At 50.0% G+C, this 16,768-nt stretch overlaps 1 protein-coding gene across 6 annotated transcripts in view; it reads right to left on the reverse strand.

Annotated features, from left to right (window-relative positions):
• Window positions 1-16,768, reverse strand: part of AKAP13 (A-kinase anchoring protein 13) — a gene marked incomplete at its 5' end in the record, with an annotated part of 189,920 nt that overhangs the window by 18,554 nt on the left and 154,598 nt on the right. For 4 of the 6 annotated variants that reach the window (XM_080651814.1, XM_080651812.1, XM_080651810.1 and 1 more), the window contains 7 exons: window positions 304-554; window positions 1,134-1,286; window positions 1,908-2,020; window positions 2,830-2,965; window positions 4,686-4,752; window positions 5,908-5,975; window positions 13,582-13,756. In XM_080651814.1, the coding sequence (XP_080507940.1) occupies window positions 304-554; window positions 1,134-1,286; window positions 1,908-2,020; window positions 2,830-2,965; window positions 4,686-4,752; window positions 5,908-5,975; window positions 13,582-13,756 (963 nt within the window). The remainder of the gene's footprint in view (window positions 1-303; window positions 555-1,133; window positions 1,287-1,907; window positions 2,021-2,829; window positions 2,966-4,685; window positions 4,753-5,907; window positions 5,976-13,581; window positions 13,757-16,768) is intronic. The other 2 variants (XM_080651813.1, XM_080651809.1) reach the window with 1 other exon arrangement.

The following is a 16,768-nucleotide window of genomic DNA, read 5'->3' on the forward strand; positions in this document are numbered from 1 at the left end:
GATTCCTGGTCAGGGCACATGCCCTGGTTGCAGGCTTGATCCCTGGTAGGGGCGTGCAGGAGGCAGCCAATCAATGATTCTCTCTCATCACTGATGTTTCTATCTCTCTCTGCCTCTCTCTGGAATCAATAATGTTAAAAAAACAAAACAGTATTAGGAGAGAAAAGCTACTGTCCTCATTTACAGAAAAGGAAACTGAGGCTGAGAGAGGGAAACCATTTGCCTGAGCACAAAGCTAACGGACGCTACAGCTGAGATGCGAGTGCCTGGCTGCCGCGCCCCAAGCCTCCCTTCCCGCCTCACCTGATTCACAAGCACATCGCCCATCCTCCTGATGAGGAAGTTCCTCTCGCTCTTATCCACCAGGGACTCCTTCTTCCGCTCCAGGATCCTCTGGAAGAACTGGCTGTGGATGCTGATGAGCTCGTCCAGGCAGGGGAACAGCTTCTCCACCATCTGCTGCTCAAAGAGCAGCTCGGTCATCATGCCCCGGCTGTACACGTCGCTCATGATCTTGAGCGTGCGGATGTGGTGCAGCTCCGTCTGCATCAGCTCTGCGGGACAGCGCTCGGCGGTCAGGGCGCCGCTGCAGGCCCTCCTCCCAGACCCTGCCGCTGCCAACAGCCCACTCAGGCTACTCAGAGCCACTTTACATATTAAATATTTAAATATTAAACCTCGGTCAGTAGCTGCCTTTCCTACAGTGCTTTCCTCTCCTCTTCTTCCTCCCACGCCCCTGGGACCCGCAGCAGGTTTCCCCATCAGTCTTCACTGGAACTGAAACCTTTCATAATGCACCGTGTTCCTATTTCCTAGAAACAGGAAACAGTGACCCGTCCCTAGTGCAGGGGAGGCAGTAAACTGTCCGAGGCTTCTTGTTCGGCCTGTGGCACAAATAAGCACTCATATTAAATAAAATGGCCAATAAAATTAGAGAAAACAACTTGAAAGACAGGAAAAGGGATAGGGAGAAGTAAGATCATGTCTCTATACCTCCAAGTTTTAAAGGAAAATCTTTGAGATGCTACAGCTACACAGATGCAAACTGACTCTCCACAGCTCAGTGAATGAGCCCACAGCACCGCCAGGGCACACGGACATCCAGTGCCAGCAGAGCAAGGGAAGGGTCTCACCATAGATCACCTCCTGCCGCTTGACCGCATCCTTCTTTTGCTGCTTCAGAAACTTGCTGTCCACGATGCGGCTCCAGGACTCGGCCTCCAGCTGCTTGGACTCACTCTCAAAGTCGCCCATCAGCTGTCCTTCATTCATGTCTGTACCTACTCCTCAAAAATACCAACAAGCCAGCATCAGAGCCCTGCTCTGTGACCGCTCAGAAGCCCGGGTGGACTTCTCTTGATGTGGCCACTGCCTAGGATGCAGACACTCCGCATCAACCCGGGGACTCACGGAACCACCTTCCAGCATGAGAAGGGACTCGCTGCCTGTTTGGGAGCGGCACGCTCTCGCCACGGCTTTGCTGGAGTGGTGAGCATCACACAAACCTAATGTCCTTGAGACACCATTCCTATGTGAAGTAGGACTTGGAGGGGACCTGGTAACTTTGCTGGTTGAAGACAGTAGGCTTACCACTGAGCCGAGAGAGCTAGAGCTAGAACTTAAAAGTCTGGGGGTGGGGGTGGGGGTGAGGGCGCGGAGAGAAAGCTTTTGTACTAGAATACGACCATATTAAAAGCAAGGACATCTTTCAATGGACAACTATCTAGTAAGTGGGCAGGTTTGATTACCAACTTATCAGAAAGCACTGGATGTTTTAGAGACAATTGAGACAACCTTCACAGGAGTGAGGAAGAGGCAGGCACTAGATTCCACCAACGCCTTGATTCTGGGTGATGCAACGGCACAGTCTCTACAGAAAACAAGTGTAGGCCACAACTTCCTCTTACCCTCGTCAGTAAGGGACTCTGTGGACTCGTTGACCTTGACGATTTTATTCAGCGAGTCTGTTGAGTGCGACAGGAATTTCCAGGTGTTTGATATGTTCTCATCATTGCCAACCCTGGGGACAAAGAGCAGCGCGTCACATACACTGCGATGAGCCATGGTTTGCGCTCTCCGAGGACCCGGACGATTACAGTGACCGCTGCCCGATGGACTTCATGACCCCAGACAGGCTTATGCGGGGAACCGGGAACAAGAACTACCAATCCAAGCTAAAGCACTTACCATCACTGCAAACCTGAACTTTCTGAGCCTTGGGTTTTCGTAAAATGATAGTTAAGGAGGAGAATACTCTCCCGCCCCCCCACACACTGTATACACATTATAGAAGAAATTTCTGTTGGAAACTCACTGTCTAACCACTGCATTTTCCCTCCTGTTCCCCAATTATAGACTGAGCACTTATAATACACTGGATTCTTTTTTAAAATTTTAAAATGTTTTTTATTAAATTTATTGGGGTGACATTGGTTATTCTTTTGCTCTCTTGACCCCAACTCACCGGCTAGCATAGCAGGCACCCAGTAAATGTTTGTGATATGACGCAAGTGATTGGCACTCACAATTCAGAATGAAATCACCTCTTTTCCTATTCCTACTCCTTATTTTGATTGGAAGTCACCCTTTCAGAACTCAGGGGCTCAGAAACGGGGTAATGATATACAAGAGCACAGGACCACCTGGCCCGATGAGGGTGTTCGAAGGGGCCCTCAAACTGTAGCCACGGCAGTGATCAAACGTTCTCCTCGTTCTCCTCGGAATCACTCCGTGCACTCCACACCCATTCCCAAGAACCGTGCTGTCAAATGATACGACTAGGCCCCTGTCATCTAGATGTCACTGTGCTATCCTTGAACCCCCACTCACCCAGCGATGTTCTGTATCGAGACACTTTTGGACAGCGACACGCACTGCTGGGACCGCCTATTGGAGAACATGGGGGCGGCAGTGGCTTCATCAGCCAGGAGGACCGCGGACCGAGGGCGCTCCTTGGGCTGCGAGGCTGTGAAGGGAGAGAAGACACCAACTGAGCGTCACGACTCCACGCCCACCAGGACTGACTCATCTGACCAAGGCCACAGAGAAGCACACTGCTCGACAGCCGACTTGCCCTGGGAGTGCAAATGGGTGGAACACTCCAGGAAGGACAATTTGGCAATTTCTACTAAAACTGCATATGCCTATGCACTCCGATCTAATAATTCTATTTCAGGATATGTTTATTCCAGAAGATAAGCTTGTTTGTATTTGAAATGACACGTCCAAAGTTATTCAATGCAACATTACTGATAAAAGACTGGAAATGATACAAATGAATATCAAAAGAAGGTCAATTAATAAATTATGGCCTGGCCGGCGTGGCTCAGGGGTTGAGCATCCACCAGGAACCAGGAGGCTGCTGGTTCGATTCCCGGTCAGGGCACGCCTGGGTTGCAGGCTTGTTCTCCAGTGGGGGGTGTGCAGGAGGCAGCCAATCAATGATTCTCTGTCATCACTGATGTTCCCCCACCTCCCCCTTCCTCTCTGAAATCAATAAATGTTTATTTTTTTAAAAAAACACACAGATCACTGGGCTAAACCTCTGGAATTTCTGACTCAGTAGGTCTGGGTAGGGTCCGAGAATCTGCACTTCTAATTAATCCAGAAACTACAGTTGAAAAACACTGCCTTAGGGGTAAGTCGCACAGGTCCCCATAGAGCCAATTAAAACGGCATCATTATTGCTTTATTTATGGCAGTAGTTGGAAATGACTCAGACATCCGGATTTGGGGGAACCGGCAATTAAAACGCGGTGCATGTTTATGGGAGAACACCATGCAACAGCCTTCACAACAGCTTACATGTTATTTCAAAATGGTAGTGGGGGCGGGGGGAAGCAGAATGGATATTTTCGGATATCCACATGCCTAAAGACACGGTGGATTAGGGGACACACATTAGACATACTACAGTCGGCACCCAGGAGGGAAAGGAACGAGCAAGGGGATGGAGAATGAAAATGGGAGCTGTGGTAATACTGTATGCCAACTGCAACTGACAAGTAAACATTATTAATACAAAAGGGAACTATATTACGTAAAACCAAAGTGGAGCCTGCGCAGACTGGTGAACACACAGCCTGATGTGAACGGGAGTATGATTTTCGTTATGCGGACCACTTGAAGCCTTTGAAAAAGAAAGAAGCGCTTCCCAGTTTATCAAGCCGTTTAATGAGCAAGATCGCACTAACAGCAAGTACAACCGGCAACTTACTGAGTAGGAATTTCAAGGTGCACAGGGGTCCCTGGCTTAAACAGCCAGGATCTCTGTGCTGCCTTTTTAAAAACTCTCACCCAAGGATACGTTTTTGATTTTTTAGACAGAGAGGAAGGGAGAGAAATATCGATGTGAGAGAGAAACATCAACCAGCTGCCTCCCGCATGCACCTGACCGGGGATTGAACTCGCAACCTTTTGGGGTAGGGGATGACGCTCCACCAGCCGAGCTACCTGGCCGGGGCACGGTGCTGCCTTTTGAGCTAATACACACACCAACTAGAAACCTTCCGAGAGAGACTGATGATGACATGTTAAGCTTTTGATGACTAAATCTGCAGCCTTCTCTAACTTAACACAAAACAGACATTCACATCGTGATTGGTAACGGATGAACAGACGTAGGTAAGTTTGGGTCCTGAACGAGAGAGTCAGGAAGAACCACGAGAGGCGGCGGAGCTACTTACGCTTGTTCCTCATGATGACTGTGGGCAGGGACGACGTGTCATGCGCCTGAAGGCTCCCTTTGGGCTGCTGGAAGGAGAAAGCCAACACGTGAAGGTGGCATTCACTCTTCACCTGTCACGTTCCAAGACGCCCCAGGAGAAAGACGGCCAGCTGCTCCCCCTTCCCCGCTGTGTCCACGGCAATGTCCTCCGCATCCTGGTCCCAGCCGGTCCCCTGCGGGCTGGCCCCAAGCCCGCCACTCGCTCGGAGTCCACAAATGTGCTCTTTTCTGCCTGGAAGGAGCCCACCTGCCCAGGATGGCACTCCTCTACCTCGTGGCCACCTGAGCATCACCTTGTGGCAAACGGCCCATCAGCTCCTTCTTCTCCCCCACGGCAGCGACGGGCACCCCTCAGGATCCCGCTGCATGAGATCCGGGGCACGCGTCTGTCACCTCCACACGGGTTCACTGCTTCTGGAAGTGCGGTCCTCAGACCAGCGCATCAGCTAGGGACTCACTAGAGATGCACATCCCCGACCAGGAATCTGAATCTCTGAAGGTGGGGCCGAGTCAGCTGATTCTAACAAGCCCCCGAGGTGAGGCTGATTACGTTCGAGTGTGGGGCCACGGCACTGGACAAATGTGTCTGGTTATCGATGAATCACTGAGCACGTGTGTAGACACAGCTGGAGAGACTGTGGGGGACGACAACACTCCGGGCACCTAACAGCTATGCCCCCAACCCAGGCTCTTGTCTTCCGGCCGCCCAGAAGCAGTGCACATCACCACACGCTGTGACACAGCACGCATGCTCAGGCAGGGCCATCTCCATGCCCCGTGAGAGAGGGGCTGCCAGACAAGCATCAACCCGAACGCCCAGCCCAAGCACGGCAGAGCCCCCGACCCCCGCCGGCTCCCCGGGTCCTGCATGAGGAAGCCGTATGTGAATGGCAGAGGTCTGCAGACGTAGCTGAGAAGAAAATCACTCTAAAAGCGACACAGAGAGAACCTCAGAGAAACGTATCTAACGTGAGCAAGTTCTGAAAACCTTGCATTTTTCCAAAAGCCAAAAATTCCCGAGTATGGTCATTGGAAAGAGGATAAATTACTTAAGACGAAAAAATGTATTTGGGGGGTTATTTTGGTCTCAAAGTTGGAACCAAACGATGAAAAGAAACAATACCCACGCACCCCACCTCTCCAGCTCTGAGACGTGATGGGTTCAGACAGGAAGGTCTTACCTTCATTTTGACCTTCGCACAGGAGGCCAGGCCTTCCCGACAGCTCTTGTGGACAAAAGCACTGCAGTCTGAAAAGGAAGCACGAGACCCACAGGTGACATTCCCAAAGCAAACCGGTCCCCGGGTCCGACCGGGGCCCCAGCCGCCCGGAGCTCCCGTGCGCCGCGCTCACACGGGGAACGCAGAGCGACGGAGCGCGGGCGGCGGGCCCGCTCCCAGGCAGGCGTGTGCTGTCACCGGGAGGAGGAGAGAAGCAAGAGCAGATGTGGTTGCTGAGTCACAAGGACTCGGGCAGGAAGCTGAAAGGCTCCCAGAACTAAAACTAAGCGTCTGCCATCGATACGCCACCCTGAGTCACGAGGAAATTCCCAAGTAAAGCCCCCGTCAGAGGGGCTGGGGAATGTGTGTGACTATGTCAAAGGCAGCGTGTGAGTCTGAAAACCTGTGTATGTCCTTTTACCTGGGGCCCACCCGAGGCAAGAGCCACAGAACTCCCCGAAGCACCTCTGGCAGCCCTGACTCAGCAAACGGGGAGCTTCCCTGACAGATGAAGAAGACACCACGGTTTGCCAGGGACACAATTTTATTTCAACTCTTTCGTTTGTTTGTTTGTTTGCTTTTTAATCCTCAGTGAAGGATGGTCCCTCCACTGATTTTAGAGAGAGTGGAGGGGAGGAGTAGGGAGAGAGGAGAGAAACATGGATGTGAGAGATCCACATCAATCAGCTGCCTGCAGGCTGGGGAACCCGCAACCCAGGTACGTGCCCTTGACCGGAATCAAACCTGGAACTCTTTGGACCAGGACCGATGCTCTAACCACTGAGGACGCCGGCCAGGGCATCTCAAGTCTCACTTGTCACTCTCTTCCACTGGCGTAGAAGCCCAGCCCTCTGTGCCTCAGAGGGTCATCAGTGCTCACTGCTGCCATGACGTCAGAAACCAGAACTGTGCCAGAAGGCCAGAGGTGAAGCTGAGACAAATAAAACCTCCCTCTGTGGGGACAACTGCCTCTCCAGGGAACAGGCTCCCTGAGAATATGAACCAGATGTCATCCATTAAGCAACGCTTCACACAGATTCAGGAATTACACAGCTCCTGCGCATGTCAACTCCCTAACTGTGGGCCGAGATGTTCTCTTAGCTCGTACATACGGAAGGGATTGGGGGGGGGGGGCGGGGTAGGGGGTGAGGGTGTGTGGAGTGATGATGGGGAGGACATGACACTAGGATGGGGACTGCCAAAATCCCAGACCCCAAAGCCTTCTCCCATTCCTTCCTCCTCAGTGGCTCCCCAATGCCCACTTGGTCCACGTTTCTGTCATCGATGTTTCCATCTCTGTGTCCCTCTCCCTTCCTCTCTCTAAAAATAAAGGGGGGGGGGGTTAAACAAACAAACAAAACCTGACCAACTAGCACACTGTGAGCAGGCCCTGCAGCCCAGCTGCCTGGGCCCTTCCTCCCGATGAGGCCCATCGTCCTACGGACAATGATGTCACTTGCTGAGGGCGTGGTGCTGATACTTAGACAGACTTCAGCAATACTCAAGTTCTCGGGCCAGTGTGTGAGATTTAAAAGACAACTTCCACTGAAGAATCACAAAAGCAGATATAATGTTTAAAATGTGCTTCCAGTAAACGACTTTTCACACGAAGTCACTTTTCGGAGACATGTCCCCACACCCACCACCCAGATGAAACGCTAATGTGCTCCCTAGTATGGTCACACGTCTTAATGATAAACACTTTGCATGGACATCTGCTTAACACACTCAGGGGCCTACTTGACCATCACTCAGCTTGTTGCCGAGCTGGGCTGGACTCGGCGCAGCCACGGGTTCAGTGGTGTGTGTGGGCGACTTAGGAACTCTGCCCCACTCGCACCAGCCAAGTCATGAGGCTAAAACCTTCTTCTGCTTTGGAAAACAGACACTTACCAAGAACACAAGATTCAGAGACAAATCTATTACTTTTTCCAAGCTCTCTGCCACAAACCACACCGTGTTGTTAGGGAAGGTAAAGAATTATCTGGCCTTCTACTTATTGTTCGAGACCATTTCCTAACAGCAGTAAGCAACACGCCTTCATTTTTTAAAATTCTCGCAAGAGGTCTTGCACAGAGGTGGATGGGAACAGAGCTCACCCCTCATTAGACTCCCCTCAGCTTAAAAGAGCAAACAACCCCGACTTCCATTTCTTTGCTGCACGAAGGGAACTGGCATCAAACACAAGAAAAGGAAAACCCACAGGCTGGGCACCGCCATCTTATCTGTTGCTGCTGTTTCTCCTCTTTAACCTCTGCCATCAACCAGTTCCAATCTTTGGGGACCGTTATGTGCTGTACATTCCTTCTCTTTCAGCGGACAAATAAAACCACCCATTGATGAGAGCATCTTAGGAAGATCGGCTTTGTGACGGTGAAGAGGAGTGGCCAGGCCAAGCGGACCTGGAGGTACAGAATCCATGAACAGCCAGGACTGCCCCGGACGGAGGGCTCACCTTCCCCGGTTCCACGCAGTCAGAGCTCTCAAGGAAGGGGCTTCTCCGACTTCAGGCCACTGACCATTGGGACATATGCTACCAAGTTCTGGTTATTCTGGGGAAAACTCTGATGCTTCCTAAGGTCACAGGTTAAATAAAGAGTTATTTGCCCGGCCGGTGTGGCTCAGTGGTTCATCATCGACCCATGAACCCCCTGCAGAGGTCACAGTTTGATTCCTGGTCAGGGCACAGGCCTGGTTGAGGGCTCAATCACCAGTAGGGGCGTGCAGGAGGCGGCTGATGGATGACTCTCTCTCATCGTTGATGTTTCTATCTCTTTCTCCCTCTCCCTTCCTCTCTGAAGTAAAAAAAACTTTTTTTAAAAAAGATTTAGTTTAAGGACAGAAAGGTGCAACAACTTCTTCCTATCATTTCAAACCTAACCAAGCAAGTGAAAGCAACACAAACCACGGAAATGTGAGCAATTGAGAAATAGGCGCTCCACAATCCTTTCTGCTGCGTCTCGTGGACCATCTGTGGGGCGTGGGAGACGCTGCCTGGCCTGGATGGACGAAGCTCAGATGCAAAGGCCTATAAGACGTGCTCGGCAGCTGGTGTAGTAACCACAGGCTGAGGCACAGAACAAGAGGAAAGCCACAAAAAAGAGCCAAATCACCCTAGGTGAAGGCCTCCTGTAACAGCATTTTCGTAAGAACACGCAGACAAGAATCAAACAGATGCTGCAGAGAGATAGAGGAGATGGTTTGCAATATGTAGAAACATTTTTTCTGGCTTATTGTGGCTAAGGATCACCATCAAATTCCGATATCTAAGACATCAATCTGTATTCTTACGTTGGTATTGTTATTTTGTTGTTGTTAATCCTTACTTAAGGATATTTTTCCATTGATTTTGAGAGAGAGTGGAAGGGAGGGGGAGAGACAGAGAGAGAGAAACATCGATGTGAGAGAGACACATCGATTGGTTGCCTCTCACATGCACCCCAACCAGGGCCAGGGACCCAGCCTGCAACCAAGGTACGAGCCCTTGACCGGAATCGAACCTGAGCCCCTTCAGTCGGGAGGCTGACGCACTAACACTGAGCAACCAGCCAGGGCTTATACTGGTCTTTTTAAGAGACAATACCTGACATTCAGTTAAGTAGAAGAAAACAAAATGAAAATGCTCCCTCTCTGATCGATAATTGACTCTATTAGGCTCTTCCTTCAAATCTTCCTTTTCCCTAAACAATGAACTTCTTTAATCAATTACATGTATTTTACTATTTCACGTAAGAAATGCACTCTACCTGTGAGAAAACGCCTGTCTAGAGACCTGTCTTTCAAAGCCAACCACCACACACACCCTGAACTCTGTTTCCCGACTGCAGCTGGTCTACTTGTTTATTTTTTTAATCAAGAGAAGCAGCCTACCACAAAAGTACTCAGAAGCTGCTAACACAACAGAAAATGAATCAACAACCATCTCAGTATCATTTTACATCTGTTTAAAGCAAACAAAAACAGAACCACTGGCCAAATCCAAAAACCCAAACATAACAGATTCCTCTGCAGGACTCCACCAAGCATTCCAACGACCACATCACTGTGGCCGCCGGAGAGAGCGGCTGGCTGGCTGCTCAGAGGGCTCGACACAACTGGAGAAGGGAGAACCGCCCCTCCTTTCCCATCAAGGTGACCTGAGCCTAAGTCACGAGTTGAATTTTGATTTAGGATCGAAAACTAAATCAAAATTAAAAAACAAAACACAGCCAAAACCGGTTTGGCTCAGTGGATAGAGCGTCGGCTTGCGGACTGAAGGGTCCCGGGTTCGATTCCGGTCAAGGGCATGTACCTTGGTTGCGGGCACATCCCCATTGGGAGGTGTGCAGGAGGCAGCTGATCGATGTTTCTCATCGATGTTTCTAGCTCTCTATCCCTCTCCCTTCCTCTCTGTAAAAAATCAATAAAATATATTAAAAAAAACAAACAAACAAACACAACTACAACAATGAAACACAAACAGAAATGCCAGTTTCTCCTAAACTCAATCGCTGTGAGGGCCTGACAAGGGGCTTCCGTCTGTGCTTCCACGCTGTCCCCATGCCCGGAGGCGGCCACGAAGGCCTATGCTGGCGGCTCTGCTCCTGGCTGCTCCTGTGCCTGTGACCATGAGCATTTCCACCCCCGTCCTCATAAGGGACTCAGCTTCGGATTCCAGGGGAGTCAGGAGATGCTGACTTGCTTGGGAACATTCTATCCAACTGAACCTATTTAGTATTTGCATGCAGGAGGGTACCTTTATTTAAAATATGTTCTTATTGATTTCAGAGAGGAAGGGAGAAGCAGAGAGAGAAACATCAATGAAGAGAGAGAATCATGGATTGGCTGCCTCCTGCGCTGAGGATCGAGCCCACAACCTGGGCATGCGCCCGGACGAGAAATCGAACCGTGAAAGTGACTCAAGACATTTGGAAGAAGGTGCAAATCAATACCGGCCATCACAACACCATCATGATGCACAATGTGGCTGAGCTTCGAAACCACAAGTCAGTACTGGCTGAGCAGCTGCTGGAAGTCTGAGGCTCAGGGGTCCGAAAAGGGAGTTCTGCTAAAGCAACGGAAGCTAAGAGCGCAAGGGAGGCTAGTGGCCGACTGGATGCTACAATTCTTGAGACTCCTGGGAAGATCCTGAACATGAGGGGACGGAGCGAAGGGAAAAAAGACCGAGTCCCCAAATTACTCAGATTTTCCACTTCCTGCCAAGATAACAGATGGTGCTTCAGACACACAACACTGCAGGCTGTTCTTCCGGAAGCTGGGGAGCCAGCCCATGACTTTATTACTTTTGCTTCTGTGGGAACATGACTACTCATTGTTCCTTTCCTCTCAAGCCTTGGTTCTCCCCTCATCTTTCTTGAGTGACCGGTTGAGCACACTGTCATACATAAACCTTAATGCCACCGCTAACTAGCCCTGGAAGTGAGCGCTAAGCTACAGTGAGGCCAGGAGTGCCTCCGTTTGGGGGAGGGGGGGTGGTACGCAAATTTAAAATGTATTTTTGAACCTTAGGTGCACATTGGCCCTACCAAACTGTTCCTTTCTGCTGTCTGGTTCTTTCCATTTCATACTGCCAATCAAGAAATCTGATCTCGCCCGGCCGGTGTGGCTCAGTGGTTGAGCATTGACCCATGAACCAAGAGGTCACCAGTCTGATTCCTGGTCAGGGCACATGCCCAGGTTGTGGGCTTGATCCCCAGTGGGGGGCGTCCAGGAGGCAGCTGACTGATGTTTCTCATCAATGTATCTATCATTTTCTCTTCCTCTCTCTCTAAAAAAAGCAATTAAAATAATTTTTTTTAAATAAATAAATTGCACAGTAAGACAAATAGGGCTGCAGACAACATCTGGGGTATAATATATCCACAGAAGTAATTTTACAAGAATGTGAGTGATACAGCCAGCCCTAAAAAGTCACCACCTCCGTAGCACAGAGAAGATAGGCTGTGGGCTATGTGTTAGCTGTTCTGCTCAGCAAAGGGATGGGAATTATTATTGCAGTAACTTTGAATCTGCTCAAATGAACTTTACAAAATTTCCAATTTCAACAAGGTAACTATTTTTAGTAACAAGTCACTTGGGACACTCCACACAAATGACCCAAAACAAGATAATGTCATGACATCACAGTCTGAGAAGTGCTTCTTGGAGTCTGAATTAGTCACTACTTAGTCTGAACTGTATACACTTCAGGGGTCCTCAAACTTTTTAAACAGGGGGGCCAGTTCACTGTCCCTCAGACCGTTGAAGGGCCAGACTATAGTTTAAAAAAAAAGCTAGGAACAAATTCCTATGCGCACTGCGGGCCCGGGATGAGTGGGCTGCTAAGCAGGACAGGCAGCGGCACCGGCGGGCCGGATCAATGTCCTCGGCGGGCTGCATGTGGCCCGCGGGCCGTAGTTTGAGGACGCCTGCAGGGATGACACGATGCTGATCGCCTTAGCCATCCGGGTTACTGGCTGGGCTCAGGGCAGCTGGGTCTCCAGACTGGTCTCCTCTGACCACAGCAGCCTTCTTGGTTTACCCGGGTGTGTGCTGCCAACACCGTCACTTCCTGTCTGTGCAGCGTTCTTAGACGCAGTGCCTTGGAGCAGGGTGCCGCGAACGACTGCGTGTGGGTCAAGGGTCAGCGCTGGCCCATGACCTGCTTTCGTGTGTCCATGAGCTACCAAGGGTTTTCACATTTTCAAATGGTTGAAAAAATAAAAAAGAATAATGTGTCCTGACACATGAAAATTACATAAAATTCCATTTCACTGTCCATAAAGGAAGCTTACTGGGACCCAGTCATGCTCATTGGTTTAGGCATTGTCTACGCTGATTTTGCATTAAAACCGCACAGTGCAGCAGTGGTTGCCACCAGGTCTAAGACGTTTGCTATCTGGTCCTTGACAGAAACAGTCAGCCAATCTCCATCTCAGAGCAGCATCTTATCCAAAGCAGGAACCACCCGGCCCGAGTGGCTCAGCGACCAGAGTGGCTCGGCAGTTGAGTGTCGACCTACAAACCAGGAGATCACGATTTGATTCCTGGTCAGGGCACATGCCCAGGTTGTGAGTTCGATCCCCAGTGGGGGGCGTGTAGGACACAGCTGATCAATGATTCTCATCATTCATATATCTATCTCTCTCTCCCTCTCCCTTCCTCTCTGAAATCAATAAAAATATACTAAAAAAAAGAAAGAAAGAAAACCAGGAACCATGCTCAGGGAACAGACTGGGGTCCAGGTGGTTTGCAGCAGGTCGGCGATGGGTCACATGAACACCCCTGCACAGAGGAGTCTCCCTTGGCCGTCTGCACACCGTGCTGTGGGCAGGCTGCCGATGCACACACCAGGTTCCAGAATAGAATGGAGCACGCTGACCTGACCTGGGACGACTGGTGGCTTTTAGGTTGGTGCCTATGAGACTGTTCTGGGGCTTAGGGACCGCAGGACAGAACGTCTGAAATTGGAGGCTTTCCGAAAAAAACAGATAGGCCCTATGTCCTACACCTAGAATGTACTTCTTCAGTGGAGTTTAAAGAAAGACACCAAAAGGGCTACTTCTCCATATAAAGGAGGAAGAGATAGGGGCAGGGTGGCCAGGAACCGAGAACAGAGCGTCCGTGAGCGAGGACAGGAGGAAGCGCGTCTCTTACTTGCACAAGTGTAGGCGTCCTTGCTGGTGAAGGTCTTCGCACACTGGCTGCAGCTGATGGGACCCACGACGGGAATGGCACTGAAAGAGTGGCCGTTGAGGAGCTTTTTGTCCTTCTCCTTCTCTCTAGAATCCTTCTCCTTCTCCTTGATTTTATCTTTCTCTTTCTCCTTTTCCTGCCACAGAAGAGAATCAATGGTGAAGTGAACGCTGGAAGGCCTTCCCTTCCCCTGAGCCTCCAAGATGGCACGTGGTCAGCAGTGGTGGGCGAATGCTTGGAACAAATGTTAGGAACACTGTCCTAGACAACTTACGGTTTATTTTTATGTTTTGTTAAACCTCACCTGAGGATATTTTCCCTATTGCTTCTTCAGAAAGAATAGATGGGAGGGAGAGAAGTAGGGAGGGAGGGAAGGAGGGAGAGAAGCATCAATTGTGAGAGAGACACACGGACTGGCCACCTCCCCCACGTGCCCCGACTGGGGGCAGGGAGATAAACTGCAACCCAGGTGTCTGCCAGAAAGCCAGGTATGGGCCTTGACCAGGAATCACACCTGTGACCCTTCGGTGTGCAGGCTCACGCTCTAACCATAGACCAAAACGGGCCAGGGCAGCCATGTTTTAAAAATTAACTTGTAAAAAACCACAGGAAGACTGGCCAGGCTAAGCAGCTCTGTCACTGGCTTACTCAGTGCTTATTTACACCGACAAACACCATGCCCCAGGGCCCACCCCGGAAAGAGGCCTCCGGTGCTAGAGAAGGTGGCGTCCGGAGTGGCCGAGAACCCTCCTCGTACACCCAAGCACAGCCGCACAGCAGCGAGCAACGAGCTGGGGGCCAGCTGCAGGCACGGGGCAGAGGGACGGCGGGAATTGGGGCGCAGCCTGAGGGAGAGGAAATGATGGAGGGGCACAAAAAATGACCAAGGTTCCTCTCTGACTTCATACACCGATCACAAACCCCAAGTGAGGACACGTCTCTGAGGGTGTCTCCCTCACTCTAGCCGGAAGTATGACACACACACCCACATATACATGTTCAGTTTTACTCACTGGAATTCCAAGGTTCAGGATGTTCACCTTGGCCCAATGTTCAAATTGGGGGGAGGAGGAATTTAAAGGCGACAACGTAAAGGTCACTTAGCACTGTCAGCGCGTTCAGCTGGCTCATCAATGCCAACTGACTAGTTTCCTTTCAAACCAACTGAACTACCAGCCACAGAGGCAGGAAGAAGGCACTTAGCGGTCCTCTCATCACTGCCTGTGGGTGCCATTTTCCAGGGAATACAATTCTTTTTTTTTTTTTTTAATATATTTTATTGATTTTTTACAGAGAGGAAGAGAGAGGGATAGAAAGTTAGAAACATCGATGAGAGACATCGATCAGCTGCCTCCTGCACGCCCCCTACTGGGGATGTGCCCGCAACCAAGGTACATGCCCTTGACCAGAATCGAACCTGGGACCCTTCAGTCTGCAGGCCGATGCTCTATCCACTGAGCCAAACCGGTTAGGGCCAGGGAATACAATTCTGTTGTTGCAATCTAAAAAACTCCTGGAAAATGAGCACCCCAAAGCCAGTGATAATGACAACCACTGAATGCCTCACATTCTGAGTCAGCGCCTTCCACACACACTCTTTCATCCGATGCAGCAACTCTGAGGTAGGTAGGGTGGGCACCGTGCTTCCCGTTTACAACTGAGAAGATAAAGATAAAGAGCAGCTAACTTTCTGAATAGCTGTCAAAAGCAATTTACATGCATTTTCTCACAAAAACCCAAGGCGTCAGTAAGTCCTAGTTATTAGTGTAGAGATGGTGAATACTGCATTTGAGGCCACACACGAGTTATTCCCAGCTGCAATTCCGATGCAGACCTGGCAGACCCTACAGCTCAGCTCCGTCCACGCCATTCCCCTGCCGGGAGCTGGAGGCTTGTTGACTCACAGAAGGTCACACAGCAAGCGCTCAGCAGAACCCAGGTCTCCCGGCCTGCTACTCAGAACCGAAACGATGGCTGTTTGCTAAGTCTATGGTGCAGGCAAAGTCCTTTTTAGCAGAACACACAATAAAAATCTAAGCGCGGAATTGCTACACTTTAGAACTATAAAAAAGTAACGAGAGAGGAAGGGAGAGAAACTACTGTACTTCACTTTACAAAACAGGAAACTGTTCTGAGGGGAAATTAGTAACCGCTAAAGTACATAAAGCTCTAATAAAAGTCAATAACAAAAATTCAGTTTTTCAAGTAATTTCTTTCTTTGAACAAAATTTTGTTGGAGGCTTTTCCACACACACACACACACACACACACACACACACACACACACACACAATGTTCCTCTGAAAAGCACCTGACTTTATGCTCAAGAAAGCTAATGCATGCTCCAAGAGCAAAACAAATCTATGGCAACTTATTCTCTCAAACCTTGCAATGACTTTCAAGTCTGAATATATAACAAATAATATCCTCATCCTTACAACCACCCAAAGCAGACCTTCCACGAATAAAACAAAACAAAACAATGAACTCCACTGTCTCTGTGTTTATCAGCATTCAGTGCTTTAAAGAAGCCAGGCTCTTACCTCCCCATGTTTGGATCCTATGAACCTCACTGTTATTTGGGGTACTTCATAGAACCGACCCCATTTTACCGACATGACTGACCGCCATGCCAGGAAAGGTGCTCTCACAGGAGGAGGGGCTCATGCCAGCAGGGTCGAGCCCAGCAGCTTCGCGCTGCCATTAGAGAAACCTCCAGAGGAAGCCAGAGACTGGTTGAGAAAGGGAGGGAGGGAGGGAGGGAGGAGGGAGGGTGAGGCTGCTGGCTTCCTTAACACAAGCTTAACCATTTGAATGCTGCCTGTAAGCCATCTACCCTAGTGATGAAGGGCACAGGAAATGAAACAAAACCAATTCCCCAAAATACAGTGTGTGTGTGGGATGGGAACTCCGACAAGGATTGAAGCCAATTTTTTAACGCTAGGAGCTAAGGAATACATCTTACCTATTTAAAGTCAAATGCCGTGCCCTGGCCAGTGGCTACAGCGTCAAACCCTGAAGGGTCCTGGGTTTGATTTCGGTCAAGGGCACGTACCTTGGTTGCAGGGTAGATCCCCAGCCCTGGTCGGGGCGTGTGGGGGAGGCAACCAATGGGTGTGTCTCTGTCACATCAATGTTTCTCTCTCTC

Source organism: Plecotus auritus, assembly GCF_963455305.1.
Source record: "Plecotus auritus genome assembly, chromosome: 15".
Taxonomy (NCBI): Eukaryota; Metazoa; Chordata; class Mammalia; order Chiroptera; family Vespertilionidae; genus Plecotus; species Plecotus auritus.